General features: G+C 34.3%; 1 protein-coding gene and 1 pseudogene across 2 annotated transcripts in view; both read left to right on the top strand.

The window, feature by feature from the left end:
* The window catches only part of ARHGAP5 (Rho GTPase activating protein 5), a 76765-nt gene extending 55386 nt beyond the window's left edge, over positions 1–21379 (top strand). For both annotated transcript variants that reach the window (XM_090270152.1, XM_090270151.1), the window contains exons 4-7: positions 7902–7979; positions 12896–13027; positions 14825–14930; positions 18436–21379. In XM_090270152.1, coding sequence (XP_090126278.1) covers positions 7902–7979; positions 12896–13027; positions 14825–14930; positions 18436–18763 — 644 coding nt within the window. In that variant the 3' untranslated portion in view covers positions 18764–21379. The remainder of the gene's footprint in view (positions 1–7901; positions 7980–12895; positions 13028–14824; positions 14931–18435) is intronic.
* Positions 8221–9454, top strand: LOC150015919 (heterogeneous nuclear ribonucleoprotein A3 pseudogene; annotated as a pseudogene).
* Positions 21380–21995: the final 616 nt, after the last annotated feature.

Genomic DNA, 21995 nt, shown 5'->3' with positions numbered 1-21995 from the left:
TATTTCCTTGAAGATTTTTGCATCTGTATTCATATGGGATATTGGTCTATAGTTTTCTTTTGATGTCTGTCATTTGAGCTTTAGTATCTAGGAGTTCAGAAGTGTTTCCTCCTTTAGAATAGTGTTTTAATGAGAGTTTTATTTTGCTTTTCCAGCTTGCAACTTCTAATCTGCTGAGTCAGGAGAACCTGACAGTTGGCTTAAACTGTGCTTTCGGTTAGATTAAATGGAATCAAGAAAATCAGGAAGCGTTGCTCCTATAAGTGAAATAATGTATTTTAGTGCAAGGGCTTTGTGACATCTTTTTGACTATTTATTGACCTTTTTATTTCTTCTTTTTCAGTTATAGATTAGGTGATCAGATGACCAAGTTCCAAATAGGTGAGGAATTTTTTCACCTCTGTTTGCCAGAATTTATATTTGCATGTAAATGTTGTTAATCTGGAATGCCCCCAGTGGATTATAATGAAATAGAGACTGCCCTGACCAGTGTGGCTAAATGGGTTGAGTGTGTTGTACCACAAAGCAAAAGGTTGTCAGTTTGATTTGTGGTTAGGGCACATGTCTGGATTCTGGGTTTGGTCCTGGTCAGGGAGCATTTCTCACATTGGTTTTCTTCTCCTCCTTCTTCCGCCCTTCCCCCCTCTCTAAAAAGAAATAAAATATTTAAAAAAAGAAAAGAAATAGTCTGTCTTTAAAGCATGAAGGTTATATTTCTGATAACATTGAGTTAGGACTAATGCCAGTGAGACTCCTTAAATATAGATCTAAAAATTGGGTGTTGCTCCAACACACCAATGATGAAATAATTGAGGTGAGGTAGATGAATGAATCTTTGTCTTATTCTAGGTTAAATAATTTTTTTATAAAGCCTTTTAATTTAAACTTCATTTCCACTTGATGTTTTGAAGAACTTCCTATATTTTAAAATCTATTTTTATGTTCACTCCTTTGCATACCTCCTCAACCCCCACCATGTTTTTCACTTAGCAAAATTTCAGCTTTGGTCTACTCTGTGGTTGGACCAGAAAGTGGATTATGGTTGTAGAAAAGCATAAATTGTGCATTTCACTTTAAATATATGACCCAAATCTGAATAATCATCTCATAATTTCATAGTTAATCTGTTCTCTTGCTTTCATAAAGGATTATTTTATTTTTAAAAAAAAACCATTTTTTATTTTCTTAAATTTTGAAGTTTTGAACCTTCAGAAGTGTTCCAAGAATAGTATGATTAAGCATCCATGTACCTTTCACCTGGATTCACCAGTCGATTACTTTTGGGCATGTTTCTTCAGCTTTTTGTTTGTTTTAAAGCTCAACTGTGTGAGAGTAAGTTATAGATAACATAGCACTTTACTCCTAAATCTTCTATCTCCTAAGAAGAACATTTCCACTACATAATACAAAAAGATATCACCTTCAGGAAATTTAACTTCATTAAAATCGTATTATCTAATATTCTATCTGCATATTCCCTCCATTGTCCCAGTAATGTGCTCTTAAAGCTTTTCGTTCTTTCAATTCAGGATCCAGTCAAGGATCATGAGTTACATTTCTTGTTATATCTCTTTAGTTGTCTTTAATTTAGCATAATTTCCTAATCTTTTGTGTGTTTTCATGATACATTTTTTGATGGTTTTAAGCCTTTTCTTTTTCTGAACATTCTTAAATTTTAATTGTGTAATTCCTAGTCAGACTCCAGTTAAACATTTTTGTCTGGAATTCTAAGCAGGGCTAATGTATCCTTCTTAATACATCACAGGATGCATTAGGAGACAAATGATGTCATTTTTTAAAGGACTTTTTATGTTGCTTTTGAAATTCTGGGCTTTAATAACCCTTAACAGTGCCATTCAGCTGTTTGCTAAAAATTGGTATCATTGACATTTTAACCTAACGATTCAAGTGTGACCTGTTTATTCTTTTTTTTTTTTGCATTGTGAGGGGGTCATCATCGATCTGACCTGTTTATTCTTGATTTGGCAAAGAGGAATTATATATTAGCCCTTAAAGCACTTATTTAGATAGTTTTAGTATGTCTTTATCTGGCAGACATTTCTTTTTTATTTTTTTTAAGTATATTTTATTGATTATGCTGTTACAGTTGTTCCAGTTTCTTTTCCCTTTGCTCCCCTCTGCCCAATACCCACTTTCCCTCCAGCAATCCCACACCCCTTAGTTCATGACCATGTGTCATGCTTGTAAGTTCTTTGGCTTCACCCTTTCCTATATTACTGTATTCTTAACTCCCCCCTGTCTATTTTGTACCTACCAATTATGCTTCTTAATTTCTGCACCATTTCCCCATTTCTCCCCCTTTTCTTCTCAGCTGATAACCCTCCACATGATCGCCGTACCTATGATTCTGTTCCTATTCTGGTTGTTTGCTTAGTTTGTTTTGTTTTAATTTTTTTAGGTTCTATTGTTGACAGTTGTGAGTTTGTGGTCATTTTACTGTTCATAGTTTTGATCTTCTTTTTCTTAAATAAGTCCCTTTAACATTTCATATAATAATGAACTCCTTTAGCTTTCCCTTGTCTGGGAAGCACTTTATCTCCCCTTCCATTCTAAATGATAGCTATGCTAGATAGAGTAATATTGGTTGTAGACCCTTGCTTTTCATCACTTTGAATACTTCTTGCTAGTCCATTCTTGCCTGCAAAGTTTCTTTTGAGAAATCAGCTGATAGTTTTATGGGAACTCTTATGTAGGTGACTCTCTTCTTTTCTGTTGCTGCTTTTAAGATTCTCTCTTTATCTTGAACCTTTGGCATTTTGATTTCGATGTGTCCTGATGTGGTCCTCTTTGGGTCTAGCTTGTTTGCAATCTGTGGCTCCTGGACTTCTTTGTCTATTTCTTTCACCAAATTTGGGAGGTTTTCCTACATTATTTTTTCACATAAGTTTTCCTTTTCTTGCTATTCCTCTTCTTCTGGCACCCCTATTATTTGCATGTTGGCACATTTAAAGTTGGCCCCGAGGTTCCCAAGCCTCTCCTCATTTTTTTCAATTCTTGGTTCTTCATTCTGTACTGGCTGTTTTTTCTTCCTTATGTTCCAAATCATTTATTTGAACCCTGGTTTCTTTCCCTTCACCATTGGTTTCATGTGGATTTTCCTTCATTTCACTTATCATAGCCTTCACTTCTTCCCTTCTGCGTTTGCCATACTCAAGAATATCTGTCAAGTCTGCGAGCATCTTCATCACCAGTGTTTTGAACTCTTTGTCTGTTAGGTTGGCTATCTCCTCATCGCTTAGTTCTCCCACTGGAACCTTGGTCTATTAACTCTTTTGGGCCATACCTCTCTATCTCCTCATTTTAGCAGGCTCCTGTGTTTGCCTCTGTGTCTTAGGTAAAGCTGTTGCACCTGTTATAAGGAACAGACAGAGCCTTAGGTATTTGGCAGTATGGGGCGATACATTTCACCACGTTGTGGCGCTCTGTGTTGGGGAGGGGTCTGAGAGGGAATACTCATCCCTTTTCCAGGCACTTTTCCCACTTCCCGTATGGGACTGGCACCTCTCTAGCTCTTGTGTTGGTTGTGGTTCCCAGAGTGTGTGGGTTTGCAGACGTTCTAGGACCCTGGGGGCCCTCTAAACAAGCATACCCTGCTGAGAGACCGGCAGTTTCTTCCTCCGCCCCAACCTCCACTGGTTTGCAGTCAGAAGCAGTGAGGCTTTATTTTCCCTGGCACTCGAACCAGGAACTGAGTGGTCTGGTCTGGTGCTGGGATCGCTCCCCAGATGTCCCTCCCTACTTACTTTAATATGTTACTGCGTTTTCTGCTGGCCTGCCACTGCCTCAGCCGCCACTGCCACCACACTGTGTCATCTCTGCTCCGGCTCTGCCCCTCTTACCTATCTGGATGAGTATTTCTTCTTTATATCTTTGTTGTACTTCCATGCAGCCTGATATTCTAGACCTTTTGGTTGTCTCCAGGTTTGAGGTAGTTTTATTCCTTCTTAGTTGTGGAGGGAGATTCAGAATGTCTACCTACGCTTTCATCTTAGCCAGAAGTCCTTTCGTTCACTTTTGAATGATAGTTTTACCAGATATATAATTCTTGGTTGATAGCTTCCTACTAGCCTCTTTTTTTTTTTTTTTCTGAAGAGAAATAGGCTGTTAATTTTATTGTGGATTCCTTGGATGTGATAAGTCACTCTCTTGTTATTTTCGTCTTTTTTAGTGCAGCCCTCTTTGAGTTCATTCTGCTTGCAGGTTGTTGGAACTTCTTGGATGTGTTGATTTGTGGGGTTCTTTTTAATATTTAGGATGCTTTTCAGCCATTATTTCATCAAATATTCTCCTTTCTCTCCTTTTTTCTTGGGAAAGCATTTGTGCATATGTTGGTATGCTTGATGGTCCCAGAGGTCTCTTAGGTGCTATTTTTCTTCATCATTTTCTCTTTTTTCTCCCAGACTGGATAATCTCAATTAACCAGTCTTTAAGTTCACTGATTGTTTCTTCTGCCTGCTAAAATCTGCTGTTAACCCTCCCTAGTGAATGTTTTTTATTTTAGCCATTATACTTTTCATTTCCAGAATTTCTCTTTAGTTCTTTTTATACTTTCAGTATATTTAGTGATATCCACTATTTAAGTCATCATTTTTCTGGTTTTCTTTAATTCCTTATACATTTTTTAAAATAGTTGATTTAAAATCTTTGTTTAGTAAGTGCAATAACTGATTTCCTCATGGACAGTTTCTATTTGTCCTTTGAATGTACCATTCATTTTGTTTCTTTCCATGTCTATTAATTTTTTGTTGAAATTAAGAGATTTTGCATATTATAATATAGCATTTCTGAAAATCAGATTCTTTCCCATAACCAGGGTTTGCTGTTGCTGCTTATTGGCTATGTTTACTTGTTCTGTGACTTTCTAAACTATATTTATAATGTCTTTATTTTTACATTTGTGGCCTCTGAAGTCTGTTCTATAGCGTAATGGTTGGCTTGTGTTTTCACAGTTCCTTTAAATGCCTGGAACCAATGGAAGTAAATTCTTTTTCCAAGTCTTCACAGATAGTCTCTGGGGCACTCTTTCAACATATATAACTGTATGAGCCTTTACATCTTTCATGCCCAGCTTGGGAGAGCCTATGGCCCACTAGAGGTGAAAGGTTAGAATCTCACCAGGCATTTCCTGAATGTGTACCCAGCCCTGAGCACACACCTGGATTTCTCAGTTCCTCAGTATATGCAGGAGGTTTTAAAAGCCCTGTTCCCCCCTATCTGCTTTCCCAACATCTTCCTTCCTAGGCTTTCCAGTTGATCTATTGCTGGTCCTAACTGTTGCTCTTTTCCCCACATTGCTACAGCCAATATTTGTGCCTTAAAATGCCTGAGAGAAACTATTCCAGGCCTGAACACTTCAAGTTGAGTAAAAATATAGGCAAGCTCTTATGCCATTCCTTCCAGGAGTCCCCAGACAGGTCAAAATCCACAAATTTGCACAATACTTGACAATAAAATCTGTATTACTCCCTCTGGCACTTGGCTGCTAGCATTAAGAGTTGCCAATCTGGGGTGTGTGTGGAGGGATGATAGGTGGTCAATTTAAAGCTTCTTTCTTCACCAAGCTTTCTTCTGGTGGTTGATTTTGTTTTTTATTTTACCAGAGTCCAGAGTTCTGCAAAAGTTGATTCTGACACTATTTGGCAGCTAATTTATGGCCTTTGGGGAGGAACCAAACTGTGAAATTCTCATTTCCATTTTTTTTCTGATGCCATTCCCTGTGGACATTGTTAATTTATGGATTACCTACACACCTTTTTTTCTCCACCCTTTGTAATTTATATTATGACTTAAAATTATTTCGACCCGAATGTATACAGAAACAAGCGGTGAAACCCTTGTGTTGTATATATTAGCAACTCAAGGAACTCAAGACCATTTTAGAACTTTAGTTATCAAGAATTCTGTACAGTACAATGGTTAGTTACCTAATAAAAGAAAAAAGATGACAGTTGGTTAAAAGGTATCATTTAAAATTTCTAAATTTCTATATTTAATTTTGGAGTATTGGGATAGATCTCTAATGCCTGTATTGTTTGTAGGTCCTGAATAGAATCTTTGGGGTTTAAATGATTAAGTCTGAGTAAAACTTGGATAATTCACATCTAGATAATTGAGTTAGTGTTTTTATTTTTGTCACATCATTCAGTTATTAGTGAATGGAAGGCAAGATTTTGGCACAGATGTGAAGTACTTTATAATTTTCACTTAGCAAATAACATGTAAGGCTTACCAGTTATTCAGGATTTCTCAGCCTCAGCACTGTTGACATTTTAGGTCATTTAGTTCTTTATTAGAAGAGCGGTCTATGATCTAATCTGGGTGCATTGCATTTAGTGATCATGTCTTTTTTTTTTTTTTTAACATTTTTAATTTAGAATAGTTACTCAACATCTTTTGTCTTTCTTGACTTTGACACTCATCACATTTTCAGCTACTAGTTTTAGTCTCCATTGATTTTTTTTCTTTTATCTTTACCATTTCTCCAGTGTTTATTGGTTGGCATTTGACTGTATGAAGAACTTTTCTTTCTACCTCAGTTTGAGTTTGTCTCATGTTGCCTCATTATTAGTTTGGAATTATGCATTTTTGTTACTAATACCAACAAAACGATGTTATAGTCTTAGAAGTGTATCGTGTTTGTTGAGATAGAATGTCAGTTTGTCTCCGTATAGGTGATACTAATTTTGGTCATTTGGTCATGTCTGCCAAACTTGTTCACTGAAGTTAAAACTTTGGCATGGATTCACATATTATTATTATATTCAGTGGGTTATAATCCACTTGTGTCCTTTTAAGATATGTCCTCATAAGTCTTTAAGCACTTCCTTAACTATCTGGCACAGGATATATCAGGCTTGGCTTATACATCTGATCCAGCCCAGGAATCTTTGTGTTGATGATTGTTACTTGTCTTTTCTCATTCAGTTTGAGATTTTCTTTGTTCCTGATATGATGAATGATTTTAGTTTTTCATTATTATTGTATCCTGGGCATTTGGGATATTTTACTATGAGTATTTGGATCATATTTAAATTTTCTGTTGTAGCTGGCCTCTTTTGACACTGTACCATCATGTAAGGAGAGCTGTTTTAGCAAGGTGGGGGTACAAGTCCAGACTCTCAACTTTGTCTCCACTGCCCTCTGCTGATACTACCATGGTGGGGAGGAGAAAGGGTCCACCTTACCTTGGGATAGGGTGGAAATTTAGGCTCTCTTCTCCTCCCCTGATAACACTCCAGAATGTGAAGGGGCATCTTAGTTACTGATGGGCAGAGGTGGAATTCTAGTCTCATTACTTGGTCACCACTGATCAGTGAGAGGAGTGGTGGGTTCCATGGCATTTGACTGTAGTAGGGTGATTATAATTTCTTTTTTTAAGTTTGTTTTGATTGCTAGGCTGTACATTTTCTAATTCTTTAATGAGAGAGAGCAGGCTTTTGTTGTTGTATTTCTGTGTGTTGTTTTTTGCCTGTGCTCATTAGCATTTCTGGGTTGCAGGCTCCTCTATTACAAGGTCTAGGATATGTTAGAGGCAAAAAGAAAAACCAGGGAAATCACTGTCATGTTCTTCCTCAAGACCCAGGGTCACTAGCTAATATACCTTCCTCTCTCCACCATTCAGAGCTTTTGGTTGTTTGTTTTTTATATATTGTGTTCAGGAATTTAGTTGTGTTTAGTGCAAGAAATAGGGAGAAATGTGTCTTCTCATTTGTGTGGGTGGAACTGGATATCCTAAATGGTTTAAAATAAAAAGAAGTCTATTAAGAACTTATTTAAAATGAAATGCTCAAAAGTACTGAATTCTTTGAAGTATTCTACCACCTATTTTTGTAAGTCACTAAGATGTACATAAAATGATGTATACCTCTTTATTCTTTTAGGACTATGCACTGAAGGGCTCTACCGTGTTAGTGGGAACAAAACTGATCAAGACAATATTCAAAAGCAGTTTGACCAAGGTGAGGTGATAATTATATAAAATAAAATGATTGTTTTATTATTTTCCTTACTGAAATTTCATGGTGGGAGGATTGATTTTCATATGAAAACCTTCTAAGGATATAGATGTTGAGGGGAAAGAGTTTTGAAGTGTGATGAGAAATATTTCATAGAAGAAATACCACAGTCAAGAAATAAAACTATCTCTTCCTCTCTGTCCCATATTGAACTCGAGGTGGAAGAGGTGAGTCCGGTCTCAAAATGGAGGGCCATGATCCAGAGGAACCAGAGCAGTTGAGAAAACTGTTTATTGGTGGTTTGAGCTTTGAAACTACAGATGATAGTTTAAGAGAACATTTTGAGAAATGGGGCACACTCACAGATTGTGTGGTGATGAGAGACCCCCAAACAAAACATTCCTGGGGCTTTGGTTTTGTGACTTAATCTTGTGTTGAAGAGGTGGATGCAGCAATGTGTGCTCGACCACACAAGGTTGATGGGCGTGTAGTGGAACCAAAGAGAGCTGTTTCTAGAGAGGATTCTGTAAAGCCTGGTGCCCATCTAACAATGAAGAAAATTTTTGTTGGTGGTATTAAAGAAGATACAGAAGAATATAATTTGAGAGACTACTTTGAAAAATATGTCAAGATTGAAACCATAGAAGTTATGGAAGATAGGCAGAGTGGGGAAAAAAGAGGATTTGCTTTTGTAACTTTTGATGATCATGATACAGTTGATAAAATTGTCGTTCAGAAATACCACACTATTAATGGGCATAATTGTGAAGTGAAAAAGGCTCTTTCTAAACAAGAAATGCAGTCTGCTGGATCGCAAAGAGGCCGTGGGGGTGGATCTGGCAGCTTTATGGATCGTGGAGGAAACTTTGGAGGTGGTGGTGGTAACTTTGGCCGTGGTGGAAACTTTGGTGGAAGAGGAGGCTATGGTGGAGGTGGTAGCAGAGGTAGTTATGGAGGAGGTGATGGTGGCAACTATGGCGGTGGTCCTGGTTATAGTAGTAGAAGAGGCTATGGTGGTGGTGGACCAGGATACGGAAACCAAGGTGGTGGATATGGCGGTGGTGGTGGAGGAGGAGGATATGATGGTTACAATGAAGGGGGAAATTTCGGTGGTAACTACGGTGGTGGTGGGAACTATAATGATTTTGGAAATTACAGTGGACAACAGCAATCAAATTATGGACCCATGAAAGGTGGGGGCAGTTTTGGTGGAAGAAGCTCGGGCAGCCCATATGGTGGCGGTTATGGATCTATCTGGTGGTGGAAGTGGTGGATATGGTAGCAGAAGGTTCTAAAAACTCAGCAGAAAAGGGCTTCAGTTCTTAGCAGGAGAGAGAACGAGGAGTTGTCAGGAAAGCTGCAGGTTACTTTGAGACAGTCGTCCCAAATGCATTAGAGGAACTGTAAAAATCTGCCACAGAAGGAACGATGATCCATAGTCAGAAAAGTTGCTGCAGCTTAAACAGGAAACCCTTCTTGTTCAGACTGTCATAGCCACAGTTTGCAAAAAGTGCAGCTATTGATTAATGCAATGTAGTGTCAATTAGATGTACATTCCTGAGGTCTTTTATCTGTTGTAGCTTTGTCTTTTTCTTTTTCTTTTCATTACATCAGGTATATTGCCCTGTAAATTGTGGTAGTGGTACCAGGAATAAAAAATTAAGGAATTTTTAACTTTTCAATATTTGTGTAGTTCAGTTTTCCTACATTTTAGTACAGAAAATTTAACAAAATGCAGTTTTGAAGGTGTTTCCTTGTGAGTTAACAAGTAAAGAACATCATTGTTAATCACTTTTGTATGAATTTTGCTAAAGTTAACTGTAAAGAAACACCTGCTGACTTGCAGTTTAAGGGGAATCTATTCTCCCCGTTTCCAAACCATAAAATGAATGGGCTCCAACATGTGGAGAGAATAGATACTTGTATGTTTGCATTGTGTTTTAGATAAATAGAATTGGGTATTTAAATTAGCATATTTGTGACTTTAATAGAATTAAGATATACCTTCAAATGAAAAAAATCTCAAAATTCCTATTTGGTTTTGTGCATTTTTTTTCCCCCTAAAATGTAATCATGATTTTAGTGTGTTAGCTTTGCCGAGAGTCCTAGCTGTGTTTAGAACATCTCCATCTATGTTCACCTTGGTCACATGTGAACTGCTGCCGTAGTTTTTATTTGGGTATAAAGAATGTCTGCTGCCCTTTTAATTTTGCGGAGGTAGTGGATGTTTTTCCTTTCCTCCTCCATTAAAAATCATTCTTAAAAACTTTCAGAATACAGGACCACTAAACCTGCTGTATCTGAGCAAATTGGTGGCTACCTTTTTTCCTTTTTAAAGCACAAGAGGCCCATAAATCTTCAGTTATTTTCCTTGGTTTAATATATATATTTTTTTGATACAAACTCAAAGCAAGAGAACAAAAGTCATGCATTGTCGAACCCTTAAAAAAAAAGAAATAAAACTATAAATGTCTTACCAGAATTGGAAAAGTATTGTAGTACATTGACTTATGACACATTGGCATCTTTGTATATCACAGAGAGTACTTTTTTAAAAACGTGATTTAAGAAATTTTTCCATAACATTGGGCCAACTAATTATTAGGAGTAAAAACAGTTGAATTCCATACATATATTAAAGTCAGTTCTACATGAGATCAAATGTTTAAGTGTAAGAAGTGAAAACTAAGTATTAGGAAGAAAAACAAGTGAACATTTTTTTTTTATAGCCTTGGAGTAGAGAAAGGCCAAAACTTGGTATCAGACCTGGAAAGTATGAACAAAATGATAAACTGGACTACCTAAAAATGAAAAAATTCTGTATGCGACAGTGGATTAAATGTAAAAATAGAAGAAAAATGGTAAATTTGGGGAAAGTATGGAATATCTATGCTAGATTAAGGAATTCACATCAAAAGAAGGTGGTCAATATATATATGAAAATATGTGCTACCTTTATTAGTTATAAAGAAAAATGAAAACAAAAAGACTATATTTGTTTATTTTATTATTACAGTGAAAAAGATTGTTGATATGGTGTAGGCAAGCCAGTATTTTGTATACTGTTGGTTGTGTGTTCCTTTTGACTATCTATTAAGATTTAATAGCTTTGTTAGAGACATTCAGTTCGTAAATATTTGTTACATAAACCATTGTGTAAGCATACCAAGATATACTTACAGGGGCATTTGTTGCTGCCTTTTTTGTAATTTGTTTTTTTTTAAAGGAAGGGTGGCTTACCCATGTGTTGATAAGTAGAATACTAGATAGCCATGTAAAATAATTTAGATTTATGTGTGTTGAAATGGTAAAATACCAGTTATTGAGTGATATGTGTTTGCCTTGCTTTGAAAGAGTATTGAGTATAGCATATTACTTCATTTTAAAAATATTTTGTTAGAAAAACTGTTCAACCTTCATAATATGAAATTAGTACAGTTTTACTTCCAGTAATAAAGGAAGGGTAGTAGTGGTCAATACCAGGGCCTCTTGAATTAGATTTTCCTGGTTTTGTTTTCTCATTCTGCCACTTAATTGTCTTAGTGCCTGATTGAAGTTAATCTTTCTATATCTCAACTATTTCATATCTAGAATGGGAGTGTTAAGAGTAACTATGAAGAATATGTACAGTTTGCTGTGCCAGGCACTATATTAAATGTTCATTGGGTAGCTGTTATTACAAGGAATGTAGCCTTATGGAAATAATCTTTAGTACACAAGTGTTTACTATAACATCTTTATGGTTTTAATTGAAATGAATCTAAATGTTCAAAAATAGAATATTACGTAAATTGTTAAATCTGGGGACTGTAGCCATTAAAATTATTTATATAGGACAAAATGTTAATGAATGGTAATTTTTAAAAAATTTATATTTAGAGAGAGAAGGGAGGGAGAGAGGCAGGGAAACTTGGATGTGTGAGAGAAACATCCATTGGTTGCCTCTCGCATTCCTCCAACATGCCCCCAACCAGGGGGCCTGGCCTGCAACCCAGGCATGTGCCCTGACTGGGAATCAAACCTGCAGCCTTTCAGTTCTCACAGCCTGCTGCTCAGTTCACTGAGCCACACCAGCGAGGGCATGAATGGTGATTCTTTTGTTAAGGATATGTGTGAGTTCTTAGTACTATTGGAAATTTTCTGCAAGTTTAAAATTATAATTAATAATTATAATTATCCAGTTCCCAAAAAAGTTTTGAAAAGTTGCTTGTGAAATTTTAATAACATTGGATAATGCTTTAAAAATCAAATCCATTATAAAAGGTGTATCTGATTTGTTTTATATTTTTAATGATTAGAAATTGACTGAAAGTATGCATACTAAAGTATAAATAGTGGTTGTCTTTGGATGATGGAGTAATTTTTTCTTTTTATGGTTTCTGTGTTTTACATTTTCTATCAAAAGTATTCATTATATTTATAATAAGGGGAAATGATTTTTAATAGAAAATTAACCTTATGTTACAGTTAGTATGCATATTCTTGTTTTTTAAGTCAGAATTTAACTGTGTTTTAATTTAAACTTTTGTATAAAAAATTTTAAGCATAACTTAAAAGGTGTAAAATTATATGCATAATTCCTATCTTTTATCTTTCTGTTTCCTTATAGCCTCTTTTAAATAACTTGTGTAAACAAAATATTTTAAGAGAAGGTAGAGATATTAGTAAAAGCCAATGTTCTTCAGTATACTAATAAGCCTCACAGCAACATTTTCTGTTGTAACAAAAAAGGCTTCTTGCTTGGTTCTCTCTTCCCTGATCTATATTAAAACAATGAGGATGAATCAGCCTTTGAAGAAAGGTAGCTGATGAGAAGACTTAAATATCTTTGGATGTACAAGTACCTGTTTAGTGTACTCCTATAATTTAAAATTTTATTATATAAATTGTAAGTTAATATTTTAATTTTTGTCTCTTAGATCATAGTATCAGCCTAGTATCAATGGAAGTAACAGTAAATGCTGTAGCTGGAGCTCTTAAAGCTTTCTTTGCAGATCTGCCAGATCCTTTAATTCCATATTCTCTTCATCCAGAGCTATTGGAAGCAGCAAGTAAGTGTAAGCCTTCTTTTTTTTTGAGAGGGATGATGGGTTTTCTATATTGATTGCTATGTGTTTTAAAATCAGCCATGAACTAGAATGTGTAGCTAGTAAAAATTCAGCTTACTCGCACTATTTCTTAGAGGTATTTTTCTTTATAACATCAAGATATATAGATAAAACATCAAGAATTCCTGGAGTTGGCCCCCAGGAATATTTAGTTTTAGTTAGTCTCCCTGGTGACTCACTGCTGCTCGAAGATTGAAGATCATTGTACTAGAAGTTTAAGAGTTGTAAGAAAATTAAACTTTTCAAGTGAATGTGTTTATAATGTACTTCAGTAAAACATTAACCAATGTATGGTCTGTACACACATTTATTTAAATTTTTCTTAAGTCAAATTTAGCTTGGCCTCATGTCTAAAGTTGATGTTTGAAAAGCAAGGCAGGACAAAAAGGGTACTTATTCCTGCTCTGGCATCATTTGTCCTGATGCTTCTGTTAACCAAATACTCATTTGTTACCTGGAAAAATGATACAGAATATCTATTCAAGTATGAGGTAACTTAGTGCTTAATCCACATTATGTTCTCAGTGGCTAAAATGAGTATTTCTAAGTATTTCTCTTTATTTCCTTTTGATGACAAGTCTTCAAGATCTTCAGTGAGACTACTTTCTTGTAATTTTGATTATGTTAAAGTTCTTAGTTAATTTTCTTTTTCATTAAAAAACCACAATAAAAACATAGTATTGTCACAAGATGTAGTTCTTTATACAGACTTTCATATTATAAACTGGGAAAATGGTTCCATCAATAGCTTAGGTTTTCTTAAACAACTGCCTCAGAATTTTCCTACTTAAGAAATTTTGAGGGCTGATTTTAGAAGTAATCTGTGGCAAATCAGATTTGTTAGTACTAGGTTATACTACCTACCATGAGTTGGTGTGCAGATTGGCCTCCTCCAGAGGAACTGTTGTTACCTTTGGAAGAATGAAATGAATGAGGAAGAGCAGTAAAGCACTCTCTTGTCCCTATTTACTGCAGAACTACATTTCAGTTATCCTTTCATCATCTGCATAAATTTGGAGAGTAACTGAATTAAATGCTTCCCCTGCTTGTGAAGAAAGATTTTAAATAAGCAAAGCGGATTATAAATAACTATAGGGTGATGATTTGAAATCAGGTATTGACAAACTATGGCCAACGGGGCATTCAGCCTGCCATCAGTTTTTGGTAGGTGTTTGGAAGCTGAGAATGGTTATTACATTTTTAAATGGTTGAACAAAAACTAAAAGAAAAAGAAATTTAGTGACATGTTAAAATTATATAAAATTCAGATTTCAAGAGTTTTATTGCAACACAACCACACTCATTTGTTACATATTGTCTCTGGCTGCTTTTGTGCTACAACTGCAGGGTAGACTTGTTGCATCTACAAAACCTAAAGTATTTACTCTCTGGACCATGAATATTAACAGCCTAGCGACTTTATAAGTAATTAATTGATTCTAAATATCTAGTTATATAAATTGCTTGAGCAAATTGCTAATATACTGTTTTCTATTTTACCACCTCTGAGTCACTTTGCTCTTCAGTGATTAGCTTTACTTGCAAAAAGACTGTCGTATTAGGTGATAGATAATATGCTTTCAGCAGGTTCTTTTGAAAATAGTCTTTGTTTTTGTTTACCTATAGTAATATGCTTCAAACACATTCTTGATTATTTCTTTACAGTAAACATAATAGGAATCTTTATCAGATATTTTTAAATGTATGAGTTTCACACAAATCTCTACTTTAATTTTACAGAAATCCCAGATAAAACAGAACGTCTTCATGCATTGAAAGAAATTGTTAAGAAGTTTCATCCTGTAAACTATGACGTATTCAGATATGTAATAACACATCTAAACAGGTATTTTTATTTTTTTGTTTTTGCAAATAAAATGCAGTGCAAGTTTCAAATGTAACTATATATTGGTAATTATAAAAATAAAAAGAGACAAACTTATTTAAACATTTAATTATAGTTCTCTAAATTATTTTTTCTGGATTTTTAAAATAGCTTTTTTTAATCACCTTGTTTACAGAAAGGTATGTGACTCTTAATACACGTAATAATTACATAAATAGTGTGTAAGTACATTTTAGTTATTATCACTGTTATTCTTTAACAGTTCTCTTTTATAGAACCTTAGAGTTATAGATATAAAATGAGACTTAGATAATTAACCAAAACAACCCATTTGAAGTTGGAAAAATTTGAAGAAGGAAATTATATGCCTAATTTCACATAACTAAGAAATGACACATGACTAGAATCCAAGTCTTATTAAGAGATTCCATTTCTTTTTTCAATCACACTGTGTTGCTTTTGAGTAACTTTCTTGTTTTGTTGGGATATTTGACATAGTGAAATTTTATTAGAAACTTGAATTCATATCACTATTCAGCTTGTATTAATTTTTTCAAAAATCTCTTTGTATTTTCTGCTGACATTTTTATGACCTCAAGTGTGTTGTTTTAACCAATAGTGTCAATGCCCAATCAAGTACATTTCAGCCTATACCTCTTAGGAGAGAATATTAACCAATGTTTAAAGTTTTGTTGCTATCGTTATAAAATAATATTAGCATTTCTAGTACCTGTTCTCTGAAGTCTTCTACCCCGAGGAAATACCTGTATACACATTATTGCAGTATAATTAGTGGAATTTCCTCTTTTGAGAATAACCATACAAGTGGTTTGTGGTAACACAGAACAGGGTACTTTACCTAATAAGGAATATAGGGATGGTTTCTGAACATAATAATGTCTGGCCCGATCAAAGTGCTGAAATAAGAATTGTCTTCATTAAAAAGGGACAATGGGAAGAGCATATTTAAGGAATCTCAGTGCTAGTCCACTTACTGTGTGTGGCTCTAGTGATACAGTGACACAGGCAAAAGCATATTTGATTTGTTGAAGAACAGCAAAGAGTAAAGGAAGGACAGAGTAATAGATGATGTCAGAAAGGAAAGAAGAATCATGCCAGACCATCTAGGTCAGTACTCCAACTAGCTTTAGTTCTCAGGATGTTTTACTGACAAAATAATAATGATGATTCATGTATGTATGTCTCTAAGCACACTGTAAAGTTAACTGACATTTATATGGAGGAAGGACAAGTCTTTCTCAATGAAAATAGCATTGCATGCTTCTTACTCTGAATGTTTATGGGAAGCCACTGGAGAGTAGACAGAGAAATAACTAGGTTGTAATGGTTACTCTGTGTTCCAGGTACTCATAAGTGCTACAGACACAGCAGTGAATAAAGCAGTCACCAATCCATGGAAGTTACATTTTGGTATAGGAAATAAATAATAAATATGTATAGTATAATGGATGATTGACGAATTACAAAATTTAACCCATGGAGTTATTTGGTTATGTTCTCTTTCACCCTCCATATTTAGTGAGTTACTGCTTCAAATCAGTTTTTTTCTTCTGATTATTTTTCCTTTTTGTTTCTCTACTACTGCTTTAATTTAGGCTTTATCATTTCTCATGTAGGAAACTTGTTCTCTGTAATTGAGCTCTCTTCCTGCCAGTTAACACCCTGTATACTAAAGAAAAAAAATTGCGTAACCTTAAGGTGGTTTACTTCTAACTTCTTTGGTTAGATTTCTCTTTTTTTCCCATTCACATGCCAAATAAGTTTTAAACTAACAGCATTCAACCAAAAAATTCAATTTGTAGCTCATCCCTCACAGCATCTTAGCATGACTCCTTCAGTCTTCCTCAGAATGCAGTCCTCAAACCAGCAGCAGCAGCATCACCATCACCTGGAAACTTGTTAAGACTATAAATTAGCAGTCTCCACCTCAAGCATAGTCTTCAATTTCTGTTTCAACAAGCCCTCCAGGAGGTACCCATACACACTGAAGTTGAGAAAAAAACACAGTTGACTAAATTATTCTTCCTTCCTGCCATCTTTACCGAGACTCATTACCCTGGACTCAACTCAAGCATTACCTCTCCAAGGAAACCTTCCCTTGCCCCTCTTATCTCTAACCGATTTGATACCTGTTCTTCGTACTTTTTGATTCAGCAGTTAGACCTGATGCCTGTACTCTTGTCTTCCACCTTTATAGGTATTTTCAAAATCAATACTTGCTGCTGCATAAAAACACCTGACTGGGCTCTATATTTTAACAAAAGGTTGAATTTATTCTGACTGTTGTAAATCAGTATCTCGACAAACAGCAATGACCTTTACCACAGAACACATGTTTTGGGGCACGTATTTTACCTTAGATGAGCCACTTCTATGTTGGGGTAGGGTTTCTTTGGCTTTAACTTTCTTTTTTTTTTTAAGATTTAATTTATTTCCAGAGAGATGGTAAGGGACTGAGAAAGAGAGGGCGAGAAACATCAGTCTGTTGCCTCTCAGGCGCCGCCAACTGGGGACCTGGCCCACAACCCAGGCATGTGCCCTGACCCAGAATCGAACCAGAGACCTTTCAGTTCTCAGGCCTGCTCTCAATCCACTGAGCTAGGGCTGGTTTTAAATTTTTTGGTGTGCATATTTAAGTATAACATTTTCCTACTACCTTGCATACTGGGTTGTTTCTTTATGTGTAAAATGAGAGGGTTAGTTAAAATACCTAAAATTTCTTCTCAATTTAATAATTTTGAGTTATAATTAAAGATTTTTGCCTCTTTTATTTCTTGCCTGTTATAGGTGATGGTAAAAGTGCTTGTTCACACATTTAAAGGACTGGATGCAAGTCAATTAATCGTGTTTATTATACTTTTATATTTATATGTTTATTAAATTATTTAATAACTATAAGGTGGAATATATCTGTGAACTGAGTATTAGCTTTCAAGTTAAATTTCTAACAATGTGTAAGATATTTAATGATTAAAAAGGTTTTTTGGAATACTAGAAACTAATTTTTTTGAAAGTTTGAAGTTTCCTGGTTGGAGGATATGATAAAGTAACTTTTTTCAGAGTTCTCTTTTTCTAATGTTCAAAGAGATGGCATACTGTGTTTTGTCTTTTCATCGCTCACTATAATCAAGGACTTTGGATATGCGGTTAGAATTTTCTGTTTCTTTTGCCAGGAAACTCATCAAAATCTGTCGTGTGTCCTTAACCCTGAGATAAAGGTTTTTCACATAAGTAAGATAGTTTCTATAAGTAAATTTTAAAACCCCAAGGTACAACATTTTTAAAAGGCTGCCTTTAACTCTTATAAGAAATGGATTTTTTTGTGTCTCCTATATCAGGATGTAGTTGAACATAGAATGCACAAGAAGAATGTTTTAAATTTAAAGGTAAAAGTAAATCATCAGGATCAATTTCAGCTCTAGGATTTTTTAATTGTAAGGAGTTTTGATTGGATTTCTAATTGTTTTCCCTATTATAATTTCAGGGTTAGTCAACAAAATAAAATCAACCTAATGACAGCAGACAACTTATCCATCTGTTTTTGGCCAACCTTGATGAGACCTGATTTTGAAAAACGAGAATTTCTATCTACCACTAAGATCCATCAGTCGGTTGTTGAAACATTCATTCAACAGTGTCAGTTTTTCTTTTACAATGGAGAAATTGTAGAAGTTGCAAGTACTGTGGCTCCTGTACCACCTTCAAACCCAGGACAGTTGGTGGAACCAATGGTACCACTTCAGTTACCACCACCACTGCAACCTCAACTAATACAACCACAGTTACAAACGGATCCTCTTGGTATTATATGAGTAGGAAGTGATTGCAGACAGCCTGAAAATGGATAAAAAGCAAATCTAGACATGCATGTTTCAGGGTTCAGTAGTATACTTTATGTTTCTTACAGTTAATTCACATTCAAAATGATGAGATATTTTCTCTTTGAACTGTATTGTATTCCTTATTCATTTACATTACAAATCTAAGACCATGTGATAAGCATGACTGGAGAGGTTTAATTTTTATAAACAGAAATAGATATAAAATACAAAACTGCTGTTGCATGCAACCTTATTGCAATCAGTATATCATTCCTGTGGCATTTTCTGTCACATTATATTGTGAATAAAATTTTTCTATAGAAATTAAATGATTTAAAAACTCACATATATGAAACATTTAATGCTTTTCAGCCTGCTTTGTGGCTGGTTTTGTTATTTGATGTGCTAATTTGGGCAACCTAATTTACATTTTAGCAGTCTGTGTAGATAAGTAAAAGCCCAGTTAAGTATTTTATAATTTCAGGCTACTTATGCCATGCTTGGGATGTTGTTTGAAAGAAAGAGAAATACACATGAACATATTTCTGCACCTTCATCTTTACTGCTAAATAAACCTGTGGATAATATGATGAGGGGTAAATGAACGTATTTCTTATACACACATACCAAGGACACACTTGTGGCTAAAGTGAGTTGATTATGTTGTGCAAAGGATAGTTGTCACCAACTCATTTCTTTATGGTCCATAATAAAATAAACATCTTGTATACTGTTAATTCTATAAACAGGTGCATGTTCAAAAGATCTATGATGGTCTTGTAATCTTAATCTAATATATTTTAGATATTTTAATTTTTTCCCTCTTGGGAAATACGTTTAGTATAGTGTAGAAAATACTTCATGACATTTTCATATAAGGTTATATAACTTTTCATACATAAACATGAAATTTGTTGTAGAAAATTCTTTAAACCAAACATTTTAATCTAGGACTTGGATTTAATCTGTTCCACCAATCTATTTTTATGTGGCCCTTAAAAACATCCAAAAATCCATTGCTAATACAGCAATAAAAATACTTTGGGTACTGACAGCCTCTTTGGAGTGTGTATATATATATAATTGCAAACTTGTATTCTTATTCTTTTCTGTGACATGTTGTACTAAAATCTAAAGTAGCTTTTGCACCATTTTTTAAAACAGTTTTTTCCTTTGATGTTGGTACCAGATTTGCTATAAGTGACTGCTGCTTCTGGGGTTAAACATTTTGTTAGTGAAGCTGCACCAAAACACTAAATTACAGATAAAATTTTCAGAATAGGTGGCACAGGTAAATTTTTCAGGCTTTATTCAAAATTTGTCCATTGTCACACCATGCCATTTTTTTTCTGGAAAGGAGAAAGAAAAAGGTCTTCTTTTTATTTCTAGGTGATACTTTGTGTAGTAAAGAGAAAATTCTTTGATCCATGTTGTAATCCTCATACATACTGCAATTTTAAGATTGTCTTACGTGTATTATAGTAAATAGATGATTTTGAGATTCCAGGCTCCTAAGAGTTTGATTTGCTCCATTTTTTTCCTAAAATAAATGTTGTTTTTCCCAACTGTTATGTCCTAGGTATTGTACTTCTAATTTTAACTTCAGAATCAAGATATCGACATGAACTAGGCTGCTGTTGAAGTACATGTATATTATAAATTATCTTATTTGTGTTATTCTCTTACATGTTATTATCTTTTCTAAGAAAACAAAGTCCCTATTATTTCTATTGCAAAGCACACAGGAATTAAGAAAGTACAGTGATTTTTAAAAAGAAAAATCCGGTAAATGTAGTATTCTTAACTTGTTCTATATTACTTATACCTGTTGTCTATATAGCTTTAATTTATAGCTGTCAGTTTAACATCAGCATGTTTGGAAAAGAAAATTAAACTTTAAGAGTTTTATAAACTGTTTCTAGGTTGCTAAAGAATTTATTTTTCTACTATATATGGTATAGACAAAGCTTAAAACAATGTACAGGCAAAAAGCCTGATTATTTCTTGGAAGTAAGCTGAAAAGAGAATTTTCAGAACTGTTTGTGTCTTCAGTTCACTTGCTCATAACTTTGCTATTGTAATATGTGAATCCCAATTTATTTAAGCTATTCTCTTTTATACTGTGTTAATTTAACTTCCATGTGCATTTGGTATCATTTTTATTATTAAAACTAGCATTTATCATTTTCTACATTAACTACCTTAAACCTTCCCTAAAACTTATCTCCACCTTTCTATGCGTTCTCTTAATTGATTTGAAAATCTTCATAGTGAGTCACTTAAAAATTTACGTTTGGCTCAACCTAACCAGTAGGTTACAGTTAATTGAAAATTAAAGTGCGGTTTAAAGCTCAGTCTGTTACACTGAATTGATTTTGTTTGCTTTGCCAAGGGTTTAGATATATTTTTAAATATTAGAAAAATAAATCCTAAGAACAGAATAATATAATTAAACTTATCTGGTAGTTACTGGAAGGTTTCATCATTTAGGGACATATATATGAGACTTCTTAAAGAATGAAAAGAATATTAGATAGTCTCATAATTTGGGGTGGACATTAAGGCATTATATTTTACAATTTTAAATAAAGTTCCATCTACACACAAGTTGCCATTGTTTCATTTAAGCTTGTAGTCATTATAGTATTTACTTAACAGTATCTAGATTAGCAATATGAAGTAGTATAGTGATACTTGGTTTCAAATTTTCAGTAGATTTATTTGAAGTCATTTTGTTCAACAAACAATTAGGATATATAGTTAATTTTAGAAAAGAATTTCAGGCACAGCATATTTCTATTTGAAATTATATTTGTTAGTAGTGGTTTTTTTTCCCCCTAACATTTACAATATAAATACTGTAGGTTAATAGCAATCTAAATTAGCTGAACAGCAGCTTTTATTTTCCATACTGTTTGTAAATAATGTAGACATTTTCTTTGAGATACTGGAATTTAATTTCTAATATCTCCTAGATAGAAACAAAAGGGAACAATTAAAATGAGAACTTAGGCCTCAGCTTTACACCATGATTTTAGTTTTTTATACAGTAATAATTATGATGCTATTTGTCAACTGGATATAAATATATATATATAAAATTTTTGAAAGTCGGAAATGCTTTGTTTTTTGTTTATAATTAATAGCATTTTGTGCTTCACCCATGGGATGCTTCAGTAAATTAAATACTAATGAAGCTTCTTCTGTATAAAGAATGCTATGA

Source organism: Furipterus horrens, unplaced genomic scaffold, assembly GCF_987537825.1.
Source record: "Furipterus horrens unplaced genomic scaffold, mFurHor1.1.pri manual_scaffold_3, whole genome shotgun sequence".
NCBI classification, from domain to species: Eukaryota; Metazoa; Chordata; class Mammalia; order Chiroptera; family Furipteridae; genus Furipterus; species Furipterus horrens.
This window is presented reverse-complemented; position numbering and strand designations above follow the sequence as displayed.